We start from the raw sequence: 26,346 nt of genomic DNA on the forward strand, positions 1-26,346 counted from the left end.
ATACGATATTTGAGCGTCGAGGTGAGAAGGAAAACCAGCATCGCCTTGGTAGTTGTTCCATTCCCGGGGCGATTCCCCGTAGAAGAACCCGTGCTGGAATCCAAATGGCTGCGGAGGTTCGTGTGTTCTGATAGAAAGGACATTGCCCTCCCTGTATGGGTGCATCTCCATTGTTGTCTGAGATTGGCTGAATAAACAATGGGGATCGAGACACCTATGCGCGGACTGAATGCTACTGGACATTGACTTGAATTTGCTTGGTGAGCCCTGCGAGAATTGAGTAATAACCCGACTCTGAGCCAGCAAGAAGAGGGACCAGAGGATAGCAGTTCCTGTTGGAGTGGACAATTAAATAAGGTTGATTGATTTTGAAATAGCTTTCGGTAGGAGCTAAGATTTTAAGCTTTAAACACCCTTCAGCCAATTAAGCACATCAAAGAAAAAAGAAATGGAGGTTGCTCTTTTGGTTAAGGGCTTTGAACTAAGATGTTCCTATTATCTTTTGGGCCCTAGCTTCAAGTTGCAGTCTATTATTTTGTCCATGACCACATGCCAAGGACCTGAGAAACTGCTTGACCATCGAGTGTGAATCTTTTTTTCAACTGAACATCAGAGGGAACCCCCACAATAACATTTGTTTCAAGACAGCTGATTTCGAGTTCAAAACGGCCGACAGAAACGGTGCAGCACACCGACCGTTATCTCAAGTAACTCTTACACAGCATCCGACTGCGGTGAAGGTACTAGAAGACACAAATCCTGCCTCTCCCACATGGGAGCCACCTCTGGCTGCATGTACACGCTGTCCTGCATATAGAATTGGTCCATCTTGCACTATCCATCAGCACACAAACGTTGCCGTGTCACCTACCCTTTGAGCTTGCCGAACCCATATCCGCTTCGTATATACAGGCTACCCAAACATCCAGACGTTAATGTACACTATCGCACCCTCATCGGAAATCGTCACCCATTCGTAACCTGTTTCTGGAGAACAATCCCGAGCGCCTGAGCCCCTGACCATTCCACGCTATCAAACATCTAACAAATTGACTTCCTGGGTAATAACCTCCTGATGCAATACGCCCCCCCGCCCACTTTTAGGAAGCCTCCCTTTATGACATTTGCTTTTTAATACAGTACACGGCGGCCCATGATCAACTCCCCCAGGCCATTACAAACAACAATAAATCAAAAAATGTGTATATGGTATATGTTCCGGTAGTCCTTTCGTATCGACGACCTCGCTGAGATCATGACATCGTGGCTACCTAACTTCATTCATATGGGTAAAAACAGAAGCACAAGCGTGCTATCCGCTATTTTTAACCCATGATCATCCCCTTCATGCCGGACAGATCACCCTCCTTGGCAGCGATCTCGAAGTACCCATAAATGATGCTGGATACACAGGTTAGCATGATGTACAACTTGAAGAGTGAAGATGTGGGTAAACTTACGTAACAGCAAGAAGAGTTCCGGTACCGGAGCCGAGCGCACCCATGAGGTCGCTGGCAACAGAGAGAGCACCAATGCAGGCGCCACCGAAGGCAGCGGCAGTGGGGATAATGCGCTTGAGCTCCTTGTACATGCTCTGCTCACGGTGGCCAGCCATAACGAGACCCTGGTCCTTGAGTTGCTTGGCAACATCGCGGGGGCTGGAGCCAGAAACCTCAATCCAGGTCTTGGAGAAGACGGCGCAGGCGGTGAGCATGTAGGCAATGTAGACGAAGGTGTGGATGGGGTCAAGCATGGCGTCCTTGAAGTTGAGGGGAGGAGACATGTAGTAGACGAGACCGGAGATGGCGGAGAGCTGCGAAGAGCCGTCCTTGGCCTCCCAGACACCGAAAAGACGGACCAGAAGGTTCTCGGAGAAGCGAGAGTAGAGCATCTGGCTGATCAGGAAGATGTTGGAGGAGAGGGCGGACTGAAGCATGATGGGCATGTTTGAGGTGTAGAACAGGCGAATGGGGTACGAGCCACGAGCACCACGCTGGCGGGATGACTTGACAGGGATCTCGACGCGGAAGCCCTGGAGGTAGATGACAGCGGCGAAGACGAGGAGGGTGGCGAGGAGGTTCATGATGTTGGGCAGGTTCTGTCTGTAGAAAGCCTCCTGGAGAGCTCTCTGCTTGTTGGGCCAGGTCATGAGGAGGTGGAAGAGAGCGATAACGGCACCCTCGTACTCGGGGCCACGGCCGGTGTTGATCGAGGTGGGGGAGAAAGCCTTCCACATGATGGACTCGCAGATGTTGGTGGCAATGAAGAGCGAGATACCGCTGCCAAGACCATAGCCCTTCTGGAGGAGCTCATCGAGGAGAATGACGATCATGCCAGCAAGAACCAGCTGAAGGATCAGGAGGAAGACAATACCGGCACCGAGATCGCTGGGAGGGCCGTAGAGACCGGTGAAGACGTAGACAGTGGCGGTACCAACGGAGAGAATGAGGGCGAAGAGCTTCTGGGCGGTCTGGTAGAGCTCACGGTCGGACTTGAGGTCGAGGTTGACATCGATCATGTGAGTGCCGGCAAGAAGCTGGAAGACCATGCCAGACGAGATGATGGGAGTGATACCCAATTCCATCAGTGTACCACGGTTACTCGCCATCATCATGCGCAGCCAGTATAGAGGATCGGATGTGTCTGACGAGACAATGCCGTAGAGGGGCATCTGGCTCATCACCAAGAAGATGAGCAGTGTCAAGCCAGTCCACATCAACTTTTGGTTGAAGGGAATCTTGGTCTCTGGCTGCTGAACCTCGGGGAGGAACGGCACAAAGGGCTTGACCAGGTCGAGAAATCGTACTGCATGGCGAAGACTGGTCAGCGCAACTGTCGCAAACGGGAGCTTCTCAGGTGGGAGCTGGCGATGCTAGAGGGCGGAATCGGCAAAAGGAGATGCCAATTGCAAAGGCGCAAAGCTCCAAAGAGGCGGGAGAGCTGTTATTGGGCGAAGTTGATGGCCAGCGCGAAGCTGTCGTCATGACGCGCCAGGGAAGTGGGCAGACAGGTCAGGCCAGGTCAAGTACTCACAAGAACTCATGGTGGACAGTGGGATGTGGAAATAGAAAAAAATAAATTAGTAAACCATCCAGAAGAAAAGGAAGGGCGTCAGTGAGCGACAACGACTCTGGGGGATGGCGAGTGTCGTCGGCGCAATTGGGGGAAGAAATAAAGGAAGAAGGTGATGCTCAGCTCTGGATATGGAGCAGAGGAGGCGGCTGCGTAGAGATCTGGCTTCAAAAGTTATTCTGTGATGTGTCCAATTTCGAATGGATCCACACGTGACCCCTGACCACCCAAAACGCTGCGCACGTCCCCCTTTCCCTGTGCAGCGACCAGCCTGCGGCCAGCTCCGACCAGACCAAGCTTTTTGCCAACGCCAAGGGTCCCCTTCTCCAATTGGCCGTTGGAGAGACATGGGGAGCCTCATATTCACTTCAAAGTGAACTTGGAGCTGGAAAAAGAAGAGAATCTCATCAAAATTATGAGCTGGCTTACCTATCCATAGTTGGCTGGCCGCACACAACAACATCCCGTCCTACCTCCCACATGAAGTTCTTTCTGCAAACTCTGCGACTCTTCTCCACAGCATCCCGCGTGCAGATACCAGTATCAAAAGCACCACAAATCCCCATTATCAAGAGAATGAAGCCTCTCATTATCATCTATGGGTCAACCGGCACCGGCAAGTCAGATGTAAGTGCATCTCATCTAGCCTTGGCGTCCGTTGTTGACCACTGTCCCATAATAGCTCGCCGTTGAGCTGGCCACCCGCTTCAACGGCGAGGTCATCAACGCCGATGCCATGCAAATGTACAAAGGCCTGCCCATCATCACCAACAAGATCACACTCAGAGAGCAGAAGGGGATTCCTCATCACTTACTTGGTAACATCGAACTGGGTGAAGATCCCTGGTTCGTGACCCGCTTCAAGCAGGAAGCCACTCGTATCATCTCTGAGATCCGTTCCCGAGACAAACTTCCCATCCTAGTTGGTGGCAGCTCCTACTACATCGATGGCCTCCTATTTGACCAGAGACTTGTAGAGAACCAGAAGACTTCCGAGGAGGGCTGGACCTCAAACCGCGAAGAACTGGCAGCGCAGCATCCCGTCCTCAACAGCTCAGGCGAAGCTATGTGGGCAAAACTTCACGAAGTAGATCCTGCCATGGCCGACAAGTGGCACCCGAATGACGTCCGCAAGATTCGAACCTCGCTTGAAATCTACTTTGCTACGGGCCGCACAGCATCAGAAATCTATGCAGAACAGAAAACCAAGAAACGAGCCAGATCGCCATATCAGGACCCAAGTCTTGGTGATGTTCTCATCTTTTGGCTCTATGCCCATCGCGACCCCCTCAACACTCGTCTCGACAAGCGAGTGGACAAAATGGTCAAGAACGGTCTGGTAGACGAAACTTCTGAAGTCTACGAGTACCTCCAATCTCGTCTAGCCACCGGTGAAACAGTCGATCGTTCCAAGGGAATCTGGCAGTCTATCGGATTTCGCCAGTTCGAGCCTTATCTCCAAGCCCGGAAGGAAAACCCGGATGATGAGGCCAACCTAGCAAAGTTGATGGCTGCCGGCATAGATGATACCAAGACAGCGACCCGCCAGTATGCTAAGTACCAGCTAAGGTGGATGTCTACCAAGACCCTCACTTCTCTCCAGGAAGAGAACCTGATGGACAAACTCTATCTCCTTGATAGCTCCAATCTCGACACCTGGCACCAGGAAGTCTTGGAAAAGGGCGTTTACATCGCGGAGAAGTTTCTTACCAGCAAGGAGTCGCTCCCTGCTCCTATCTCAATCTCAGAGGCCGCTCGTGAGGTGTTGGCCGAGGCGCTTGAGAGGAGTAACCGAAAGGATACACCATGTCGAAAATACTGTGAGGTGTGCGAAAAGACTTTGCTGACCGAGGAACTATGGCAACAGCACATCAAGAGCACGAAACACAGCAAGGTGGTAAGAGCAAAGAGGAAGAGGGCGTTGATACCCGCCGACCGCGTTCCATCAAGGGCGCTTACGAAGGTTGATGATGATGATAGCAATTTGGAGCCAGAGACAAAAACACAGAAGATCGAGGACGAAAATCTACAAGAACAAAATTTGGAAGGCAAATAAAAATGAACTATCTACCACACATCCTCCGGGCCTCGAACCCATCCGTCTGCCCCGTTTTCAACTCGGTATCACCCATGACGGCCGCTGTAGTTGCTGTTGCTGCTGTCTCTGCTGCTTCGACCGTCTCGACATACACCTTCCCGGCCACCACCACCACCACCATCATGCCTGTCTGTCATGGCGCTTTATCGAGACACCCGTCACAATGCTCCACCACGCCGCAGACTTAGATGCGGGCCACACAACCAAACTTAATTTCAGGCTTTTGCAACCAATTCACCTTTGACTTCTCGACTTCTTTCCTCTCTCCTCAATCCAAATAGGTAAACTCAGCAACCATGACCACCTCCAACCCACAACCTCACCCTTACAACCCCGGCACCACCCTCCACCTCCACACTCATGTCCTACCCCGCCCTTTCGGCACCATACACGCCTGCTTCTACGGTGAGCCCAAAAAGGTCTACAACAAATACAACGGCTTCAACAACTTTCCCGGCTGCCGGGATCAGATATTGGATTTCGTACTGGATAACCGCCCCGTCAAAACCACCCCCATACCCCTCGACACCATCCCATTCACCATCACCAAAACCGCCATCGCCCCCAAGCCATTCGACCTTGACAACTACCGCCAGGAAGAAGAGGAAGAAGAAAGAGAGGGAAGTTCTTCCAAACAGTATTAGTGACAGTATAAAGAGAGTTTTTTTTTTTAAAAAAAAAGACAAAACACAGAGGGCAACGGCCCTGCTTACAAAAAAAACTCAAACATATTGTTCATCAAAAATCTCAGTTTTCCATTCCATCGTCTGTCTGCTCATGAACCCCCAATTTTTATATACCATATATTTTGTGTAACCAAGCAAAAGAAAAATCCTCCAAAAGCCCACCCACCAACGCAGAAACAATGGTATCACCTGCAAAGAAGAGGGCCATACATGCATGCTATATACAACCAAAAACCAAACCCAGTCTTCTTTACAAGACCAGGTATCTCAAGCCTCAATCTGGCTCTTAACCCACTTCTCCAACCCTCCCCTCGCAATGATCTCCTGCACATTTGGTGGGAGTTCACCCACCTTCTGGCTCCACTGCTGGCCACCCTCACCCTCGGTGACAGTGACCTTGCTCCTCCTCACATCCCACACCAACTTCCAGCCCGTCCTCCGGGTAAGCACCTTGTTACCCTCACCATCAGCCTTGAAAGTCTCCCTCAACCTCTGCACCAGCCTCGGTACCTCAACGCCCATCAGCGCATTGTTGATGCTGTTCCTGCTAAAAATGTTACCAAAGCTGCCTGAGACCACAAGCGGAATCTTCTTGGCCAGGATAGCAGTAGCAGCCTGCTCACGCGAGCTACCACAACCAAAGTTGAAACCAGAAACAAGGATATCACCCTCCTTGGCCACCTGGCCAAACTCCTTGTCGTAGTTCTCCATGCAGACCTCGGCCATCTTTTCGGTGGTGACGTTGTCTTGATAGGTGTACTTGCCGGGGTAGATACCATCAGTGTTGATGTTGTCGGCGTCGCAAAAAACAATCTCGCCCTCGATCTTCTCAGGGAAGCCAGGGAGGATCTCGGTGAGGGTCTCGTCCTCGGCAGTGGACTCAGCAGCAGCAGCCTCGTCACCAGAGAACTCCTTCTCAGCACTGGCAATCATGCTGTCGGCCTGAGCGATCAACTTGTCGAGAGCCTCCTCAATGCTCATGGCCTTGTCCTGCACCACATCTCCGTTACCCTCGCCAATGATGACCTTCTCGACACCCTCTGGCTTCTGGTACCAGCCTGGACCAGCAATCTTGCCCTTGAGGGCGCTGGCAGCAACGACTTCGGGGCTGGCAAGATAGGCCTTGGCATCGGTGGAACCCATTCTGCCCTTGAAGTTGCGGTTACTGGCGCTGATACCGACCTCACCGGGCTCGAGCAGACCAGTTCCGAGACCAATGCAAGGGCCACAGCCAGAGGGGAGGGGCTCGGCACCAGCGGCAAGGAGCACCTGCCAGTCACCCGCCTCCTCAGCAGCCGCTTGCTCCAGCGTAGAAGCAGCAGCAATGTAGAACTTGACACCCTCAGCAACCTTGGGAATAACGCCGTCCTTGGCGACTTCCCTGAAGACATTAGCGGCGGCGGCGATATCAGAGGCACGGGAGTTGGTGCAAGAAACGAGGTAGGCCTTGTTCAGCTTGATATCCTGGGCCTCGAGGTCCTTAAGTGGGGTAGCAACCTTGACGGAGTTGGGGCCAGCAACAAATGGCGAGAGAGTAGACAGGTTGAGATAGAGTGACTTGGCATAGGTGGCACCAGGGTCGGCTCTGAGCTGGTTGTTGATCAAATCGTCAATCTTCTCGTGTGTGAACTTGCCCTTGGCGGCCTCGGGGTTGAACATGGCCGCCGTCGTCGCCTTGGCTCTGAGCCATTGCTGCAAGACAGAGTCGATAGGGAACAGTCCACTGAGAGCACCCCACTCGGTGGTCATGTTGGCGATGGCTAGACGGTCATCGATGGAAAGGCTACGCATGGTCTCCTCAGAGCCGGTAAACTCGATGGCGTGGTTGAGAACGTCGTCATTGTTGAACAGACCGCAAAGAGCGACAATCACATCCTTGCCAGTTACTCCAGGTGGGAGAATGCCAGTGAGGGTAACCTTGGCAATTGGGGGAATCTGCCACCAGGTTCGCCCTGTAGCCCAGATGCTGGCAGCATCGGTGCGCACCATGGGTGTACCCAGGCAGCCCACACCACCATACATGTTGCTGTGGGAGTCCGAGGCAACAGTGACGGTTCCTGGCCACGCATAGCCCTCCTCCACCATGATCTGGTGACCAATACCCCGACCAGCAGGATAAAAGTCAACGCCGTGCTTGCCAGCAAACTCCTCGATCTGACGATACTTTTTCAAGTTGGCCTCGCTCTTGTTCTGGACGTCGTGATCCAGCGTCATGACGACCTGCCTGTTGTCATGAATCTTGGAGGCGCCGATGGACATGAACTTCATGGCGACTGGCCATGAGTTGTCGTGCGTCATGCAGTGGTGTGGTGCGAGGGTCACATAGTCGCCAGACTTGACCGTCTTGCCTGGCGCAAGGCCCACCGAGTATCTCTGGACGATCTTTTCGGTCAATGTTTGTGGTGTTTGGGTGGCAGACTTGGCGGAGGGAAGAGGGGCAGCGTTCTCGAGCTGCGAGTGGAAGGCTTCTTGACGAAGGCGTGGTGTTGTGGAATAGGCGGCGGTGCGCACTCGAGGAATCGACAATGGTCGCTGACTCCTCGCTGACAGGAGGACCTGGCGGCCACCCCGGCTTGCGGCCAGAGCTAGACTTCTTCTCTGGTGGATGGTTAGCCATTGAGTCCCAAATGAGGTTGTTGTTCATTGCGACATACCACAGGCGCAAACATGATTGTCTTGAGAGAGCAACAATCTCGCCAATTCCAAAAAACACACAGCGATATCAAGACGAATGGAGAGTGGATTGCGGGATCGGAGGGGACGATTGCAAATGTCTCCAATTCGAGTGGGCGGGCGACATGAAATTTTAGTGGGGAGTGGCCACCGGCCGGCAAAAGACCCCTGTCGTTTGAACCCCAGATTGCCGTTCGCCCTCACCGTTCACCGTACTGCTCACGTGCCCACAGGCAGAGGGCTCACCGTGGCCCTTGGCATCTTTATGGAGTACCGCGGTGCCATGATACCGAACCCACCTCGTCTATAACCTCAGCACCATTTAAAACACCGAGGAATTTGGGCGTCGATACCCCTGGTGAGCCATTTTGATGTACATGGTTTCATTATGAGCCACAATTCGCACAATAAATCAGCCCGCAGCCGGGACCTTTCATGACTTCAAAGCATGTGATCCCGGGATACTGTGCCGTGCTCCGTACTTCTTATTCGCAGGATGGGTAGCGCGGGCTCCGGACAGTTTGTATAATCGGAGCAAATCCTGCCCGGACATGCAACGGGACCATACCGGCAACATCGCACACCATCCGCAGACCTGTGTATTGCCAGAGGCCTCCAGAAATGAGCTGTGAGGCGGTGACTATGGTATACGTATGCGGTATGTGTAGATAATTTCCGGGTTTTCCGTCGTCGTCGAATGATTGTTTCGAGTTACGGCAAGAGGCGCTGGTAAGGTAAGGGCTGGACAAGGGGCCAACTTGACAGTTCCATATCCAACACTGTGGGTGGCCTGGGATCTCCATGTGTGCAGACTTGTTGAGCCTCACGAAGTTGAGGTTAAAGTAAACAAACTTGCGGTTACAGCCGAAGGAAACCCAGAGCTTTGGGAAGATGCAGATACTTGGTAGATACGGTTATGGGAGCTTATTTAGGGCACCCCGGGCGTGCTCGTGTTCGCATTCCTCGCATCTTGAGCTCCCGTCCCAAGATCCGCGTATTCAGAATCTTATCGATCAAGGGGACAAGGTTAGCAGCGCTCTAATCAGCCCAATCGGGGAATTTGTGGCCCAATCACAGCGGCTATGCGCTAATAAGAGGCTGACAAAGCCGTCCTATTTCCTATCGGGGACACACCAACACCGATGTCCGACAAACAAAGAGATGCACAGAAGCCGCCCAGACTCCACCAGTTGCATTACGTAGCCGGCACGCACACTTCCCGGCCACATTTCGCAGTCTTTGCGAGGTGCAAGTGGACCAGAGAAGACCAAATCGACACTGAAAAATCCAATTGAAGATATCTCCACTCGGAGTGCTGGCTGTCCCCCTGGCCCCTGTCGACCAAAGCGAGGGCGGGAAGATTCCGGCGGTACACAAGGAGCTCTTTGGGCAGCCTCTATGAAGGAACTTTGGATGACTCTGCCAGATTCAACTCACCTCACTCGATACTTACGAGCATCTCCCAATAAGCATCAGATATCCCCGCTCCTGCAGCGTCACTTCCAACTTTAACCGTGGGTACTTCTACGCCGAGGTGGGTGGCACAGGTCACACACAGTGTCGCTGACTGAGCTTAGGCATCCAGGGTGTTATTATTCAGGGAGAGCTTCTTTCGAAAACGAAAACGGTCTGGGAGTGGAGTTGAAGATCTCTCCCGCCATCTACACACCGCGCCCACGGTACGGCACCTACTGAACCCCCACCATACCCATACCTCTTTTGCCCCTCTATTCTTAACGCCTGCCACACGCCCTCGCCCTCGACCTTGTTCTTGAGGTTCCGACGAGGTTCCAAGTTACTCACTCCTTGCGGTAGCCACTAGGTTCGAAAGAATACGGATTCGAGAAAAATACACTCGGCGTAGCATCATGCTAGCTGATTAGTCCCAATTCGCCTCTTCTGACTCTTTCGTTGTTGGTCTTGTTTCTCGTGCTCTCTCCGACGCGCGCAAAGGCAAAGGTTGTGCCACGGCTTGTTTTCTTCCGTCGCCATGGCATCCTCATCCACCCCAAGCTCAACCACTTCGGCCCCTGTATCGAACCCCTCCGTCGCGCCGCCACCCTCGAACAAGCCCACGCGCATTCTTGCCTGCGTTCTATGCCAACACCGAAAGATCAAATGCGATAGAAATTTTCCATGCTCCAACTGCACCAAGGCCAATGTCAAGTGTACACCATCCACTCCCGCCCCTGCGCGCAAGCGAAGACGACCAAACCAGGACCTCCAGGAGAGGCTGGCTCGCTGTGAAGAGTTGCTCAAAGAGTATGCGACCGAGAAGCCCGAGGGCAGTGTGACGACGCCAAGAGCATCGCAACAGCCCGCCTTCGATGAGAGCTATCTCAAATGGCAGCCAGCCGGCCAGCTGGTTAGGGATGAAGGGAGCATGCGGTTCATAGACAACCCAATGCTGAGCTCTGTTTATGATGAGGTGGGTTGTTCTTGTCGCCTGTGTATCGCAGTGGAAGAAACATGCACTCACATAGGATGCGTCCCATACAGCTTCGAGCAATGAGGCAAATAGTCGACTCGGATGACCACGATGATAGCACGTCTGATACTGCGCCTGATGAGAACTCAGATCTCCTCCTTGGCGATGGTTCCCCCAACATTAAAATCGAGACACTCTGGCCAGATGCCGCCCATGTGATACGTCTGTGGCAGATATATCTGGACAGGGTCAACCCACTGACAAAGATTATACACGTCCCGACTTTGCAACCGTACTTGGCCGAGGCGGTCGGCGGGTCGCAGTCATTGCCGAAGAATGTCGAAGCGCTCCTCTTCTCTATTTTTCTCATGGCTGTTGTCGCGCTAGACGCAGATGAATGTCAGAATCTGCTGGGTTACTCGAGAGAGGAAGCGCTTCAAAGGTTCTCGTCGGGTGTGCGGTTGGCCTTGCTCAGGCTGGGCTTCCTTAAGACCCACGATTTGACCATTTTGCAGGCCCTTGTGATCTACCTGGTATGTCCATCAGCATCGTCTTGAAGGCGCTCCGGCTGCTAACACGGCGCACAGATCTCTCTACAAGGTCGATACAATCGCCATGCCGCGTGGATTCTCAACGGCGTAGTTATTCGTATCGCCCAAAAAATGGGAATGCATCGTGATGGTGAAACTCTTGGTCTCCCCCCATTCGAGTCTGAAATGCGCCGTCGGTTATGGTGGCAGATCATCATGGTCGATTCCAAATATGCCATCTTCTCTGGCCTCAGCCATTCGCTCCTTCCACGAAACTGGGACACAAAACCGCCCAAGAACCTCAACGACGCCGACATCTTCCCATCAGCGACAGAGCCATTCCAGGACCGCGAAGGGCCAACAGAGATGATTTTCTGCTTACTTATATACGCCTTTGCTAAATTCCTGGTGGAAACTCCGGGCTTCGATACCATGTTCTTGCTAACCTCACAAAGCGACTTTGTATCCGAACGTGATGGAGGAGGCCCTCCTGAACAAGAAATGATCGAGTACCGGCGGACGGTAGAAACCTTGGGCAACAACCTCCTCAGCATTCTCGACAAGTATTGCGATCCTCTCGCCGGCCCAGTTCACCAAATGGCCGTCAACATGCGGACGCACATCATCGATAAGATCATGGAACTCATCACCCCAGCCAAACACCAGCCAGAATGGGGCGGAGAGGTCCGCACACTCAAAGACAACACCTTCAAAATCGCCATCGGCACATTAGAGCACAACGAAGCAAACTACATCTCCACCAAGGACAAAGGCTTTATGTGGTTTTCCCTCGCACACTTCCAGATCGATATCTTCATGTACATGGCTGGCCAACTCTGCCACCGCACAGAAGGTGTACTAGTCGAACGGGCTTGGAGACAGGTCGAGGTGGTTTACACGTTCCACCCCGAGCTATTCGACACCAACAACAAACTCCATGCCGCGCTTGCAGTGTTTATCCTGAAGGCGTGGAGGAAGAGAGAAGAAACACTCACGCAAAGGACAGGCCACAGGCCAGAGACACCGTTCTACGTGGACAGGCTAAGGACATCGATGCCAAACGATGACTACAAATCGGAGCCTACACCACCAGATCCTTATACACCGGCAGCTTTGGCAGTGGGGGCACACACAGGCATTCCGGACAACAATCTGGACTCATTCCTGGGGTACCTGGATGCTAGTGCATTGGACTGGGATATGTTTGGGAACCAGGTAAATGGCGGGGCAGGAGGCTCATCTTTTGGCGCTTTTGGGATGGGCCCCCAGGTAGAATGGTGATCTTTTTTCTTGGGATACAAGGATGGAGCTCGCGGGGAATATTTTTGGTGGTTAAGACAAAAGAATCTTTTTGGTTTAATTGTCTTTTTACTTTGGATATATGGCGGAATTTTACATATACATGGCTTATTATCTCCAAGACCGGGGGAAGCAGAGGGGAAAGTTGGGAGGTGGTCTAAATACCTTTTTATTTGTTTTGTTTGTTGATATGCTGGCAATGTTGATACATATGTTGGTATCATTGGGCTTTTGTTTCCATACTGGTTCATGATTTGTGTTTAAAAACTCTACTCTTACGACTTTGACGATATTTCATTTTTTTTTTTTTTGTTTTTTTTGTGTTAGACATGGGATGGGCAGCATGGTGGGTTGGTGTAAAGTTAGCGGGAGGGCTAAATCACATTTTGAAGTATTTTTCAGTGATCCTGTCGTTTGTTTTTGTGTACACATGAGATGTTTTTGGGTTTTCTCGATGTTGGGTCACTGTATAGGATCACCCAGATGCAATACTATTCTTACAACCCCCCCCAAACAACAACAACAACAACAACAACAACAGCGAAAAGGGAACTCAGCTGCCAGTCTGGATCCCCATCTGCTGCAGGCGCTGTATTCTTTGGGAAGTCTGCCTTATTTTGACATGTCGTCAGAAGCGGAAGTAACTCCGATTACTCCCGGGTCGGGCTTCGGATATGCTGGTAAGATGATGGAGGGCTTTGCTGACCGCATGCCTACCTCTCCCGCCAGCCAACCTGTAAGAAGGGGTCCTGCTGGATGTGGTTCAACCAACTTGGCTGCCCAACCGAGAATTCTTGATGATTTTATCTGACCAGTCACTTACTTACCTCCCTCGTCTTACCAACAATTACTGACGCACTCCCACCGCCCTGGCTGACACAATACAACTTTACCGGACCCTTAACAGGGTGGAAGGTATTTTAACGCTGGGATGGATGGGGCGAAGCTACTATCAAGTTCACCTTATAGATGACAGGTAACTGCATCATGCCAGGATCTTCTCCCCCCACCCGCACATGTTGTTCAGTCACGGGGGTCGGTCGATATTGGCTTGACCGGGGCCTATTAACGAACAAGGAAGCAAGACCTTCCACTTGGGATGATGAGGGCCCTGAAGAAAAGATTGGTAGCCCTGACAAGAGAGCCCATAGACCACTGAGTATAGTAGGACGGCTTTGGATATATATTACGAGATCGCCGAGAAGCCTCAGGGGATTAACAGAGGGGTCTGTTGACTATCTTTTGGGCCTCTGGATGCTTTCATCCCTTTCTCTGCTTTTCTTTGCACGGCTGGACGGTGTAAAGCAGCGAATTTGAGCTTCACAGGGACGATGGTTGACTTGTATTACCTTCCCCGACAGATGACCTGCATGTTGGGGATGTTGGTAGGTGCCCAGGGAGGCGGGGGACTCAGCCCTATTGATGTTATCATCTATCTTGATGGACGGAAGGGAAGGAGATGTTCTTGTACCGCTAGTATACCTTTTCACTAGAACAGGATTCGGGCAGATCTTGGGTCATTGTTCGGGTATTTTGTTCTCGTGAAGATAGATTCGTACTCCTCTTCACCTGCAGGGTGTGGCGGTAGTCATTCAGAGTCCACAAAGTACCTGGCATGCCTGTCTCATCTTTACCTATCTAACAACCCTCGTCTCTCCAGGACTCTGGATGACTAAGGGGAAAAAAGCATATACTTCCGCCGCCAAAGAAGAATTTAAAACTTTCGACAATAGCAGCAGTGTACAATTCACAAATCACAACCACCAATCCCTTTGTAAGTAGGTTTATAAACACATTTCCATTCTTTCCCGGAATAAGGTAGAGCCAAAACTCAAAAACAAAAAGTATATACAACTGAATCCTCCTCAAATCCCATCCCATCCAAACTGATGCTGATGATTCATCTCCCCCCTCCCCCAAAATGCAATGCTATGCTATACCATGCAAAAAAAAAAAAAAAAAAAAAAACGAAAAAAAACGCTTCTTTTCCTCCCAAATTTTTCTTACATCTCCCCCCTTCCAAGAATTCTCAAAGAGAGAAACTTAGATGCACTGGCTGTAGTAAGGGTTGAGAACAGTGCAAGTAGAGCCGGAAGCGCAGACGGTAGGGCCAGTCCAGCCGTTGCCACCGCACTGTCCCCACTTGGGAGCAACACCAGCACCGCCGGTAGGAGCGGGAGCGGCAGAGGTGGCAGGGGCGGAGGTGACAGTGACGAGGGTAGTGGTGGGGGGCTGGACGACAGGGGCGGAGGAGGTGGTGACGACGGGGCCGGCGGTGGGGGTGACGACGGGAGCGCCGGGGAGGGTGGCAGAGGCGGTGCGGGTGGCGGTGGACTTGCTCTGGGGGATGGAGCTGACGGCGCCGGCGATGAGGGCAGGGCCGGGGACGGGGTAGTTGGGGCTGGCGACGTAGGGGTTGAACAGGATGCCGGCGTCGTTGGCGCGGTAGAGGGAGGTGCCGGCGACACCGGCGGGGGAGTTGTTGCCGTTGCCGACGATGCGGAGGTTCAGGCACTGGGGATAGGCCTGGGCGCCGTTGGGGGAAGAGCCGCCGTGGAGGGCGATGATCTCATGGCGGAGGACGTAGTTGCCGGCCTTGAGGTCGGCGGGGATCTGGACGAGCCAGCTGTTGCCGTTGGCACGGAGGTCGTCGGCGGCCCACGTGCGGGTGTTGGGGTTGTAGCCGGCACCGCCGATCTTGAACCAGCGGAGGGAGGTCTTGTCGACGGTCTCGCAGGGGCCGTTGCAGTTGGCGAGGTAGTCGATGACGGGGCCGATGTGGGACTCGGGCCACTCGGGGGTCCAGACGATGGAGATCTTGTCACCGGCGTTGACAGTGGCAGAGCCGCCGCCAGGAGCAGCAGACTTGTGGCAGATGATGTCGGTGGTGCCGAAGTTGTTGGGCTCGACGAAGCCGTTGTCCTGCTGAAGAGCAGACCAGCCGATCACGGTAGGGGGGTTGGGCTGGTAGAAGTGGGTTGTCGGGTCATAGTTCTGATAGTAGACACCGTTCACGATGATGTGGGAGACGTGGCCGTGGGCGGCAACGAGGGCAGCACCCGAGAGGGCGGCGAGAAGGGTAGCGGCCTTGTTAGACATGGTGAAGAGATGTGTGTGCTGAGTCTCACTCTGAAATGAATAGGTGAGGATGTCTGACCGTGGGCTGGTGATGGCTGGGAGTGCTGATCGACGGATGAAGAACCAGAACCAAGGGTGACAGCAACGGCGATCTTTATACTCGATGGCTTTGGGCATCTCGGTCCATGTTACCGCAGCATTCACGACATATCACGTCCAGTGAGGTGGACCAAAGGCGTTCTGGGTGTTCATGGAGGAGGTCTGGGCGCGGTGCTAGCGGAGCATGAAGGAGGGCATCCCGGGGCCGAATCGATCATCGGCAATGATGTTGAATGACAAGGGGCGACCAACCAAGGGCAGTGTGGGGTAGGCGAGGCCGTGGTGATGGAGGCTCAAGGCACCATGCACCCCAACCTGGGGAGCATGCGGTCAGGTAGCGAGCTTCCCAAGAGTCTGGTCCAATTTGGGGTGCCCTGTTTGCACATGTTGGCGCCACCAAAATGGGGGAGACGGCGGCAGGGAGGCCGGTGACAAGACAAAGCTGCTTGGAATCCGAGGTCGACTGAAGGAGATATCGGACTGCCTTCCCGTCTTGGAGCCCGGGGAAGAGAGCCCCAAGAGGGATCAAGAAACGATGTGATTGGCGAAGGCTGACAAGAGCTCGATGCTGGTTCCCGGCAGACAGTTCAACGCTCTGAGGCACCAAACCGGATTAGGATTACTTGGATCGTGGAGAGGCTCTTCCGTGCCATCTTGGGAAAGACGAGCGATCCAGGGGAACAGGGGGGTGGTCCCCACTTGGTTTGTGGGGAAAATGTAACGGCGTTTCAACTTAGCGCGCCGTAGGGAGGTGGTGTTGGACGGTCATGGACGGATGAATTCGGTGACATCCGAGAGGTGTAGAGTTGCAGTCTGAATTCAGGCAAAAAGTTGGCAAGTCTGGCAGTGGAGCGGATAATCCAGGTTGACACAAGCGACCTCGCCAGAGACAGGTCGGGGATACCCTCAGCCTGCGCTGAACCCGACTCCAAGGTTCTCGCAATATCGAGGTCGCTTTAGTTCGACGGGCTCAATACCGAGTCGCAGCACGGGAACGGGAGAGCTCGTGGTTGACAGTTTCGGCTAAAGAGTAGCGCTCCCAGCAGACAACGTGGTGGACGGCATTTTGCATTGACGGCGTGGGGAAGGCAATGGGAAAAGTATAAGATGGTCTGCTTCCAACCAAATTGGAGGACGAACAAGGCGAAACAGCTTCCCCCAACTTCTGCGGTTCGCATGGAGATCATCGCCGATAGTGCCTGCCGCCACTGTTCTCGGCCGCTTAAACGCTTTAGCCAAGACTTCGTCTGAAAAAGGGGGCAAGAAGGCTTCATTCTGGTAGTGCATAACGCCATCATCTGTTCCAGCTTAACTTGCACTTGGCTTGCAAAGGCTCAAGCTTCACATCTCGCGAGAGGCTCGGCAGCAGGAATTTCAGATCAGATGGCCAAGTTCACGCGCGGCTTCCCGGCGCGGGCTCCTCCACGACCGCCACCGTCCCGTCACTCCGATGCTACTATCCACCACAGAGGCCCACATCGACTACAACGATTCTCCTCTATTGTCTGGAATCTTCCAGTTTTTGATTTTTCTTGTCCTGCTGACAGTCTCTTTCTTTTCAAGATTTTCATTCATGTCGATGTTGTTGTTGACTATGGCGATGATGTTGATATGATGCCCCTCACAGTGGGCGACTTGAGAAGTTGGAAGGGCCGGCCCTGAGGTTCATGTGTGGCTCTGAGATTGAAAGAATTCCCATTGTGAGAGCTGTGGAATCGCGCCATGTTTGCCCGAGCAACACACCCTCTCGGACGCAGGTTCACCCACCACTGCCCCGTTTTCGGCTTCGTTGTCCAAAACAAGACTGACTATCATCTCTAGCTTGCAAGTAAAACATCCGACAGCGCTTCATTGAGCGTTGGATATGTGCGCGTTCAAGTGGAGAGACATAATTATCATTGGTGGAATGCGTGCCCGGTGTAAAATGCATGCTGGTGGTGACGATGCTCCTCCTATCGCGAGAGAGAAACTGAGCTGCAATGAGAAACCAACATCACCCTATCTTGAAGCTAATTCATCCAGCACCCGACTAACTCGAAAAACTGCGGTGTCATCTCTTCCTAGGCTGGTTTTCTTGTTGGGGATTTCAAGAATAGAATGTCAAGCATTGTGAGGTTGAGGTCCTCAGTTTTCGAATTCAAACATCTCACTGCCTCCCTGGCTTTCTCGTGACACCAGCCACATCATCAAAACCAACATCGTAGGTCAGGCGCCGGCATCGGTCAAACACATCACAATGAAAATGTCCAAGATCTCATTGATATCGAATGCAAGGAACCGCCCAGCAAGACCTGTTCACGTATCTTTGCTGGAAAGCAGGTCTAAAACGCAAAATTGGCCATAATCGGCCAAGAGACTCGTCCCAACATTGTATTTCGTCTTGGAGCAAGCGACCGTAGTTGGGGTCGAGAGCCGCTTTAGCTTAATAGGTGTCTTTTCAAAGGTGGGTGAGCAAGCGACGGGAGCAGAGAAACAAGTTGCGAGAAGAGAATCTTCAAGGACACTTTCCACAATTGTCTGTGGGGGCGTTTGGCAGCGTGCCATTATCACCGGGGTCTGATGGCCGGAATTGGAAGAACGCCACCAGACCTATGGAAGACGGTGAGAGAAGGGGCGTCTTGGACACAGGGATGGGCGGCCGCCGTTCTCGCAGAAAGTAACCATGTATGTCTGCAAGAATGATTAACAGGCATTAAGATTACTAACATGCCTTCCAAATAGCCAGTATATCTTCTTACAAATGAATCACCGGGTATTTAAACGTAGTTGTGGAGCAGCAATACCTCAAACCTCCGACTGTTTCTCCCCTGTTGGTTGACAGAGCATGCAGCCTTTCCAAGGAATATTGGCGCTGGAGGGTCGGCTTCTGGAGCAACATAAGCAACATCGAAGCTACGCCATCGTACGTGTCACGCTCAGGAGTCTGGCTGCAGGCTAGGACAGTACCCAGACAGAAGAATAATGGTGACGGCAGAATGCATTTGGTAGAATCAATGCTAATCTCATCAGCATACCGACCCAGTAGCCCCAGTCCCAGCAAAAACACCATCCCAACTCCAAACGCCCTACCAAAGTGTGTACAATAGGTTCCCTCAAATCGCATCATGGTGTCCAACTGGTCCAAGGTCTTGGCACAGATCCGTGCCGCATCCCCAGACTTGGGCCTCGAATCAGAACCGGTCGCTTCATCCGCACCCTTGCTGCCAACGGTCGATCCCGCCCCCACCATGCCGGCAATCTCGACTCCACAACTCAAACAGAGCTCCCGACGACATTCCTGTTCTTCAGTCTCGTATATCCAGCTCTGTTGTATCTCCTCAAACATCTCGAGCCTCCCCAAAACACCACCGCTGCTAACCCCACGAGGGACGCAAACAGCAAGAACAGATGCTCACCAATAGCCAAGAACATCTTGTTATCCCAGTTCACCCAAGTCCCACCTCTTTCCTGGGTAAAGAAGATCCACTCGTCCGCCTCCGGCCTGTCATCCATGATCAACCGGTAACCTCTGTGTTCCATCTTGGGATCTGCCCCAGGCTTCGGCAGCAACGAGTGGTACTTTTCCCACACAGCCGTTTCGAACCACTGCCCACTCGCAAAACTGATGGTGATGTAAGGAAAGAGATAATTCCAGTCGTACTCCATCAGTGACATTGTAACGAGGTTCCAGAACGGGTGGCGAGGCTTCGACGCAAGGATGTTGTTCGAGAGAGCTCCGCGGCCGCCGTCGGTGATCCAAAACGGATAGTATAGTAGAGGTGTCAAGTCCGTTTTGCAGCCCTGTTGCAGAGTATTATAAGTATCTTGTCCAGTTGAAGGATGGGGAAAACCACTGACATTGTCCAGATCCATGTATATTCCCCCATGATGATACAGCAAAAAGTACCTCACGGCATCCACCCTCTGCACCTTGTACCGATACCCATCATACGTCCTCAAAAACCAAGGGTATTCCCTTTCGATAAATTCTCTCGAGGTTCGTTCGGTCCACAACTATCATCACCACCCAAAGTCAGCATTCCCATCCCCGTCATTTGCACAACCCCCACCTGTACCACCACACAAACCTACCTTAAACTCCCACCCCGGATTCCTCTCCACACAGCCTCCCCTAACCCCCTCCCAATCCCCCGGCAAACTATCATTCCCCGGTTCCTTCCAATTGTGAAAAACCTGATGCACAATCTTTGGAATATGCTGAACCCTCTTCCCTCCCACCCCCAACAACCCATGTCCATCCTGGTTATACGCCTCAAGCGCATCCGCCTGCCGTAGCTGAATCCCCGAATGCTGGAAAAAGAGGCCCACAAACGCCACCAACCGCGCGAGAATGTACCCCGTTCCAGCCAACAACACCACCGCCCAAAGGATGACGGATATCTTGATCGAGATTCGCATCTTTTGTCTTTCCCCGTCCACTGTACTCGGTCGGTCGGCTGGCTCGTCGCCGGGGGGCAAAAAAGTGATATATGTAAGGATAGCAAGCAGCAAACAACGAAAACAGATACCCACACGAAATCAATACGTCGCATCCAAATGGCTCTCTCTGCATCAACAACAAAAAACAATGTTGCCAAAAGGAGAAAAAGGCAGAGAAACAAAAAAGTGATGTCAGTCCCAAAACTTCCCAGGCAAACCCCCGCCCTAAATTTCCCGCCCAAAGTCCGACGTCAAAGTAAAAAGGGAGAGACAGAACCCCCGAGCGCAGGCCAAGTTTAAAGTTCAGCCTCTCTCCCTTCCCGAGTTCCTACCGCTCCCGAGACATGCACCTCCCTTATTATCTACAAGGGAGGGCTGGAAGCACCCGGGATTCCGAACCCGAACTTCCAACACTTTCAAGGCAGGCACCCAGATCCACGAAAAAAAGCAAGACCGTTTGCGTGGCTTGCGGCTGTGTATTGCTCGCACCGCATGTACCTCCTCCCCTTCCACACACATGGGGGGACACCGTTCGTGCAACCTGCACCACGCGCGCTTGCGCACTGTACGAGCAGCACAGCAGCACCCTTTGGCTGGCGCTGAATCACGATCGGCCCTGAGAATGACAAATGACAGACATGTGCCCGGGCTTGTCTTGGCATTAGCCCGGACAAAGAATTGACAGGTTGCCGGTGACTGCTATTACAATTATTAGCTCTATGGTCATGCTCTAATGATGTTTGTCTATCCGAAAAGTTCCCCAAATCTCTCCGGTGGTATAAGCCTCACTGAACATCCTTCCTGTGTCGCTGTCTCAGTGTCTAATTTGACCATGTATAATCGCTGGCTGTGATGCCACCAGCCCCCGTCGCTGTACACCAGTCAGCATCATGCAACTAACAGCGGCCAATGAGTCCAATCTCACCTTATCAATACAGCCTCAACTCAATATCGCTATGTCTAGCACTTGAGCTCAACTCCAACTCCAAATCCACTCTATGCTTTCGTAATCTCTTCGTTTGGTGATCAATCCCTCCTACTTTCATACCCATCAAACGTAGGACACTCCCTCTCCAGCTTCCTCACCCTTCTAATATTAAACCCCGACACCTTATCCTGCTCCTTCACTTCTTCCCCCACTATCATCCACGGACTGACATGACACCTCCCTGTGGATGACTCCCACGTCCAAGCGATACACTTCTTGAAAGCCTTTTCCGTGCACTTCTCCATGCAATCCTGCGCCGACGCAACATTCTCATGCGTGTAAACAGCCTCATCTACCGGCCCAACATAATCCCAGTCCAAAGTCCAAGCATCCACCTCTGACTCAAACGGCGGCGCAGACCGGAAAATAACACACACATCCGGCTCTGGCTTCCCCCAAGCCCAACCGGTCCCGGTACTAACGCGAAACCGCCGGTTGTACTCCGCCAAGCACTCCCACTCACTCTTGACCTCCCGCAGCACAATCCTCGACATCTCCTCCCTCTGCTTCGGATCCTTGATCGTCTTCTTCGTCATTTCAGGATCCCACCTCCAAGGAGCAGGCACCCCATAGATCTTCCACAAATCCAACCAAAACACCGGCTCCGTCACATTCCTAAAATGCTCCCCAACGTCCCGCATCATCTCCGGCTGAGGCAACGTGTGAAAGCTCAAGATAGGAGAACACATCCTGTCCCCTCTGATTTTACTCCTCCTCGGCGGCTCCCCATTGAACAAATACGCATACCTCTCATCCAGATAAATTCCCACCCTAATCAGCGCCTTCGCCAACAACCGATCCCCCCAAACCTCATCCAAACTCTCCAAATAACTCGTCTTGAGCGCCTTCGGATTCTCCTTCACCAACGCCCTCATCGCCGCCTGCGACAAGATAACCGCCGACCCCCCATGCGCAAACCTCGCCCGAAAGTCACCAACGGCATTACCAAGATAGTGCTTCTCCTCCGGGTCAAAATGTCCCAAAAACCTCTTCACACTCGTCTCCACCAGAAAGGTATCATCATCCACCAGCAGATACCACTTCTTGTCCGGCCACCTCTGATACGCAAACTCCAGCCCAGGTATAAACTTCAACGCGTCCAACTCCCACCCAAACTCCTTTGACAAACCCCTCGCCAGCTCCTCATCCTTCGCCCCAACAGCAGCAGTCAACCTCTCATACTTCCCCACCCTCTTATGCCCCAACAAACCCCCCAAAATCGGATTCTCCAACCCCCTCTCCACCATATCATACACCTTGACCACCCTCTCCCCCCCATCACCCAAAACCATCTCCCCCCCATAATCAGCAATTACAACCACCTCCCCCCACCCCCTAACACTCTCAAACCAAGCCGGAACCCTCCCCCGAGTCCCATACCCCGTCTTCAACACAACCCCCACATCCCTCCCCCAATCAACCTCGTACTCTGGCCTCTCCCTCAAAACCCACTCCTCACTTGGCCTTCCCCCGGTCACCAATCTCTTCCAGTTCCACCTCACCCCCAACCTCAGCGTGGAATCATACGGCAGTACCGCCGCCCCGAGCAAAAAGCAGACAATGACAAAAAGGGGAAAAGACAGCCAGTTTGACTTGAGGAAGCGGATCGCTCTCCTCAGGGACCTGGGGAGGAACCTCCTTGTTGATCGTCGACGACGGGGAGTCCACCCAGAGCCCTGGGCGATGTTGGCGTAGGGGTTGGCTGTTTGGGGATGGGGTTGTGGAGGATGTGATGGTGAGGGGATTGGGGGTTCTAAAGAGGTGTGTTAGTCCACAAGATAAAAAGGGGAATGGGGGGGACATACCACCGAGTAGTCCACGGACAAAGTCAGACAGTGTCATGGTGAAAATCTCCCCTCTCTCTGCTTGCGGCTGGTTGACTCGGAGACGAACACAAATCCAGTTGAATGAAGAAGCCTCTCACGAAAAAAGCAATTAAACACTGTACTTTCATAACCCCATACCCATCATAAGAAGAAACCTCAAATGAAAGAGATAACAAAAAAACCCAAGCAAGCGGAGAGATAACAATCAACAAAGGTATGCTCAATTCCTTGCTTGCCTTGTCCAACAGAGAAAAAAAAAATTAATGTTGGATGATGATGGTCAATTCTCCCAAAAATAAAAGTGAGAGAGCTCAAGTTCAGGCAACGCGCATTGCGCCTTGGCACCGCTGAGCAGTCGCGACTTGGCTTTTGCTGCAGGGGTGGTGTTGGTTGAGTGCAGACGCTCGGACCATATCGCCAACCCCCCTTGAAGGAAGGAGCCCCTGAGACAACAATGGCAAGAGCAAACCTCTCGAACTTCAAAATTATAAAAATTGCATGTGAGGATACAAGGCTCATGGCGGCTACTCCCAGAATTCAATGGATTTCTTCTATTCCCTCCTTGATTTTATTTTTGCCTACAATAGATCGACAGACCTTTGATCTCTAAACCTTATACCCCCTCCCTCTCATCCTCAAAGGAACACCTCAAGGTTAATCTCCAAAGTGCTCACCGGGTATCTCAGATCAAACTTCTCCAACACCGTCGGGTGCAACACACCCAACTCGCCAATCCTCTTCAGCTCACCACCCAACCTCACATAAATCGCAGCCGCCCTCCCCTTGAAGAAGGTTGGCTCGTCAATCTCCTGGATGAAATACCCATCGGCCTTGCTTGGGTTCTCCTTGACAGCATAGTCGATGCTCTTGCCCTCTAGGCCCTCCTCGTGCGTTACAAAGGCAACCTTCAGCATCGTCATGACGCGGTCCAGCAAGCCGTGTACGATTTCGAAACCGCTCGTCTTGCCATAGTAAGCAGCCGCCCACCGCCTCTCGTTTCTCGCCTTGCGCTCAAGGGACTCATCCTTGAAGACGACATCCGCCGACTCGATGATCTGGAGAGGTAGCTTCATCGCCTTGTTTTCGCTGAGCGTCTTGAGGAGACCTGGGAGGAGGGATGTCCGCGCGACTTGATACTCGACGGTTCTGGGGTTGGCGAGCTTGACGGCGGTTTTGCCATCATCGACACGGTTAAGCCACTCGAAGTTCTCCTCGTGCGAGCAGAGAATGAGAGGCATGACCTCAACCCAGCCGGCCATGGCGCATTCGGTACGGACGATATCGCTGAGCTTGTTGATCATGAGAGGCTTGCCGATGGTTACAGACCTGTTTGGTGATGAGCGGGGGAGGCTGTTGAAACCGTAGGCGATGGCAACATCTTCCATCTACACCAAATTGTCAATATTCCATACCGAACCTTGAGAAAACGAGAACAGCTTACCACATCGCAGGGGTGCAAAACATCGGCACGGGTTGGTGGCACAGTAACCTTGACAAACTTGGGATCTGAAGATGGTTCAGCCTTGTACGCCATCTTGCTCAACAACTTGCAGATAGACGCGGGGGACTCGCTCAGGCCAGTAACCTGGTTCAGGTAGTCAACCTCAACATCCATAGTGCGGGCAGCCAAGCTTGGCGTTACCCGGGTGGTGCCGTTGTGCTCGGAAATCACCTTGACAGGCTCGATTGTGAAGGGCTCGGCGCAATACTGAGAGAACATGGCGACCATGATGTTGCAGACAATATCCAGCTTGGTCTGATCGGTTGCAGTCATGTCGATGAAGACATTCTTGGTATCGAGGGTAATCTTGGAGCGCTCGCTGTTGATGATTGGGGGGAGAGAGCAGATCTCTCTGTTCGCGTCAAGGATAACCGGGTAGACGGGCTTGTCGCGAAGGATGTGGAGGTAACGACCGAGATGTCTGTCGGTCTCATAGAAGCTCATGAGCTCCTCACCGTTGATCTTCTTGGTCTGGTTCAGGGGGACAAAGTTGATGTCCTTGGGTGGGAGGGCCTCGTAGGTGAAGGGGCCCTGGATTGTGTCGAGATCGTGGGTACCGATGCTACATCCCAGCCGTCAGCATTCTATTCCTTCTGCGCAAAGCCATCCTCGATGCCGAAGTCGGAGCCACCCCACGTACGCAACCAGTGTTCGTTGTCTCGCAAGGTTCTGGTGGAGCTTGTCCTGCAGGCTGATGAAGGAGTCGTAGGAGTCCTGGGTGAACTTGATGTTGCGAAGGATCGCGCCGGCAGCATAGGGGCGGACCTGCTCTGTTTCCTTGGTGATGGTGAGGGTCTGCATCTTGTCCTCTGGGATGTTGGCCAGTTTCCAGTTTGGTGTCCCGTGTTTCCCGCGGAAGATGTTTAGGTGCATCGCAATTCCTGAATAGTGCCTCTCAGCATGTCTTTTCCCCTTTTCCAAACTCTCCTCCCTAAGCCTCCAACCAAAAAGGGGGGCGTCATACCCTCGAAGCACAACATATCATAACGGTTGGCGGGAATCTCGATCGCCAACTCGGGCTTCTGATCCTTGGGGCGCGAAGGGTCATTCTCGGTGTCCTTGTCGAGCTCAATGCCAAAGTCGAAACAAAGCTGCTGGAAGCTCTCCTCGGTGAACCTGTTTCCCAAGAACAACAATCGGTCAACCTCCTCCTGGTCATGGTGGGAGTAAGCAGTGCGCAATCTTACTGCTCGCCGAGCTCTTCAAAGAGCCGGTACTTGTCGACGTTGATGGTAGGCATATTGAAGAAAATGCCAATGAATTTCTTTTTCCTTTGTGTCGTCGAACCGATCAAGTGGAGCGGAATTGGAAACGACGTAAAAAGCCTTCTGCGCCGGAACGGTTGTCTTTCTAAAACTCCAAGGCGGCTAGGTTCGTGAACATTCAGACAACACAGGCCTAACTCGACTCATCCAACGCCCCCAGTCCGGCCTGGAGGGGCCGCACTTGGCTGGGATGACTCAAAATGCGGGACGGGTTTACTGCCGGGCGTCACCGCTTAATATCTGATAGAGGGGTTGTTCCCCCACTCACCCTGCTCACCTTCCGCTCACCGCGCTCCTTCTGTGCCCCACCGACAGCGCACAGACAATTTGCACCTGCTCTCAAATTTGCAAGCGTGCACAGACCATCTACCCTCCAGTATATAT

The 26,346-nt window shown here is 52.7% G+C and overlaps 9 protein-coding genes across 9 annotated transcripts; 3 read left to right on the forward strand and 6 right to left on the reverse strand.

The window, feature by feature from the left end:
• Positions 1 to 880: 880 nt before the first annotated feature.
• SEC61 (translocon subunit) lies at positions 881 to 3,222 on the reverse strand. Its single transcript, XM_062909698.1, has 3 exons — positions 3,034 to 3,222; positions 1,461 to 2,805; positions 881 to 1,401 (listed from the first exon to the last, which is right to left on the reverse strand). The coding sequence occupies exons 1-3, from the start codon at positions 3,041 to 3,043 to the stop codon at positions 1,326 to 1,328; spliced, it is 1,431 nt and encodes a 476-aa protein (XP_062768508.1). The 5' UTR covers positions 3,044 to 3,222; the 3' UTR covers positions 881 to 1,325.
• Positions 3,223 to 3,391: 169 nt separating this feature from the next.
• On the forward strand, positions 3,392 to 5,128 carry tit1 (tRNA dimethylallyltransferase, mitochondrial; the record flags this gene model as incomplete). The annotated part of the gene is made up of 2 exons (XM_062909699.1): positions 3,392 to 3,699; positions 3,755 to 5,128. The coding sequence occupies exons 1-2, from the start codon at positions 3,553 to 3,555 to the stop codon at positions 5,126 to 5,128; spliced, it is 1,521 nt and encodes a 506-aa protein (XP_062768509.1). The 5' UTR covers positions 3,392 to 3,552.
• A 338-nt stretch (positions 5,129 to 5,466) lies between these two features.
• QC763_206505 (uncharacterized protein) lies at positions 5,467 to 5,814 on the forward strand (the record flags this gene model as incomplete). The annotated part of the gene is made up of 1 exon (XM_062909700.1): positions 5,467 to 5,814. The coding sequence occupies one exon, from the start codon at positions 5,467 to 5,469 to the stop codon at positions 5,812 to 5,814; it is 348 nt and encodes a 115-aa protein (XP_062768510.1).
• Positions 5,815 to 5,901: 87 nt separating this feature from the next.
• Positions 5,902 to 9,488, reverse strand: LYS4 (mitochondrial Homoaconitase). Its single transcript, XM_062909701.1, has 2 exons — positions 8,511 to 9,488; positions 5,902 to 8,454 (listed from the first exon to the last, which is right to left on the reverse strand). Exons 1-2 carry the CDS (start codon positions 8,523 to 8,525, stop codon positions 6,124 to 6,126), a joined length of 2,346 nt encoding a protein of 781 aa, XP_062768511.1. The 5' UTR covers positions 8,526 to 9,488; the 3' UTR covers positions 5,902 to 6,123.
• A 301-nt stretch (positions 9,489 to 9,789) lies between these two features.
• QC763_206520 (uncharacterized protein) lies at positions 9,790 to 12,985 on the forward strand. The gene is made up of 4 exons (XM_062909702.1): positions 9,790 to 10,043; positions 10,107 to 10,957; positions 11,029 to 11,490; positions 11,545 to 12,985. Exons 2-4 carry the CDS (start codon positions 10,520 to 10,522, stop codon positions 12,766 to 12,768), a joined length of 2,124 nt encoding a protein of 707 aa, XP_062768512.1. The 5' UTR covers positions 9,790 to 10,043; positions 10,107 to 10,519; the 3' UTR covers positions 12,769 to 12,985.
• Positions 12,986 to 14,829: 1,844 nt separating this feature from the next.
• Positions 14,830 to 15,885, reverse strand: CEL61A (glycoside hydrolase 61; the record flags this gene model as incomplete). The annotated part of the gene is made up of 1 exon (XM_062909703.1): positions 14,830 to 15,885. The coding sequence occupies one exon, from the start codon at positions 15,883 to 15,885 to the stop codon at positions 14,830 to 14,832; it is 1,056 nt and encodes a 351-aa protein (XP_062768513.1).
• A 3,038-nt stretch (positions 15,886 to 18,923) lies between these two features.
• QC763_206540 (uncharacterized protein) lies at positions 18,924 to 20,813 on the reverse strand. The gene is made up of 3 exons (XM_062909704.1): positions 20,035 to 20,813; positions 19,801 to 19,956; positions 18,924 to 19,743 (listed from the first exon to the last, which is right to left on the reverse strand). The coding sequence occupies exons 1-3, from the start codon at positions 20,359 to 20,361 to the stop codon at positions 19,216 to 19,218; spliced, it is 1,011 nt and encodes a 336-aa protein (XP_062768514.1). The 5' UTR covers positions 20,362 to 20,813; the 3' UTR covers positions 18,924 to 19,215.
• A 181-nt stretch (positions 20,814 to 20,994) lies between these two features.
• QC763_206550 (uncharacterized protein) lies at positions 20,995 to 23,212 on the reverse strand (the record flags this gene model as incomplete). Its single annotated transcript, XM_062909705.1, has 3 exons — positions 20,995 to 21,253; positions 21,423 to 23,123; positions 23,176 to 23,212. The coding sequence occupies 3 exons, from the start codon at positions 23,210 to 23,212 to the stop codon at positions 21,204 to 21,206; spliced, it is 1,788 nt and encodes a 595-aa protein (XP_062768515.1). The 3' UTR covers positions 20,995 to 21,203.
• Positions 23,213 to 23,831: 619 nt separating this feature from the next.
• On the reverse strand, positions 23,832 to 25,937 carry FRS1 (phenylalanine--tRNA ligase subunit beta; the record flags this gene model as incomplete). Its single annotated transcript, XM_062909706.1, has 5 exons — positions 23,832 to 24,581; positions 24,638 to 25,259; positions 25,338 to 25,578; positions 25,662 to 25,813; positions 25,885 to 25,937. The coding sequence occupies 5 exons, from the start codon at positions 25,935 to 25,937 to the stop codon at positions 23,832 to 23,834; spliced, it is 1,818 nt and encodes a 605-aa protein (XP_062768516.1).
• Positions 25,938 to 26,346: the final 409 nt, after the last annotated feature.

This window comes from Podospora pseudopauciseta (genome assembly GCF_035222475.1).
Source record: "Podospora pseudopauciseta strain CBS 411.78 chromosome 2 map unlocalized CBS411.78m_2, whole genome shotgun sequence".
Classification (NCBI taxonomy): domain Eukaryota; kingdom Fungi; phylum Ascomycota; class Sordariomycetes; order Sordariales; family Podosporaceae; genus Podospora; species Podospora pseudopauciseta.

What these genes read in the sequence shown, in the direction of transcription:
- QC763_206520 (XM_062909702.1), top strand. Translation starts at nt 10,520, where the DNA reads ATGGCATCCTCATCCACCCCAAGCTCAACCACTTCGGCCCCTGTATCG. An exon ending in TGAGCTCTGTTTATGATGAG is followed by an intron (nt 10,958 to 11,028) that starts GTGGGTTGTTCT and finishes CGTCCCATACAG; the next exon opens with CTTCGAGCAATGAGGCAAAT. An exon ending in AGGCCCTTGTGATCTACCTG is followed by an intron (nt 11,491 to 11,544) that starts GTATGTCCATCA and finishes CACGGCGCACAG; the next exon opens with ATCTCTCTACAAGGTCGATA.
- QC763_206540 (XM_062909704.1), bottom strand. Translation starts at nt 20,361, where the DNA reads ATGCGAATCTCGATCAAGATATCCGTCATCCTTTGGGCGGTGGTGTTG. An exon ending in ATCCGGGGTGGGAGTTTAAG is followed by an intron (nt 19,957 to 20,034) that starts GTAGGTTTGTGT and finishes TGGTGATGATAG; the next exon opens with TTGTGGACCGAACGAACCTC. An exon ending in TATACATGGATCTGGACAAT is followed by an intron (nt 19,744 to 19,800) that starts GTCAGTGGTTTT and finishes ACTCTGCAACAG; the next exon opens with GGCTGCAAAACGGACTTGAC.
- SEC61 (XM_062909698.1), bottom strand. An exon ending in GGAACTCTTCTTGCTGTTAC is followed by an intron (nt 1,402 to 1,460) that starts GTAAGTTTACCC and finishes CTGTGTATCCAG; the next exon opens with CATCATTTATGGGTACTTCG.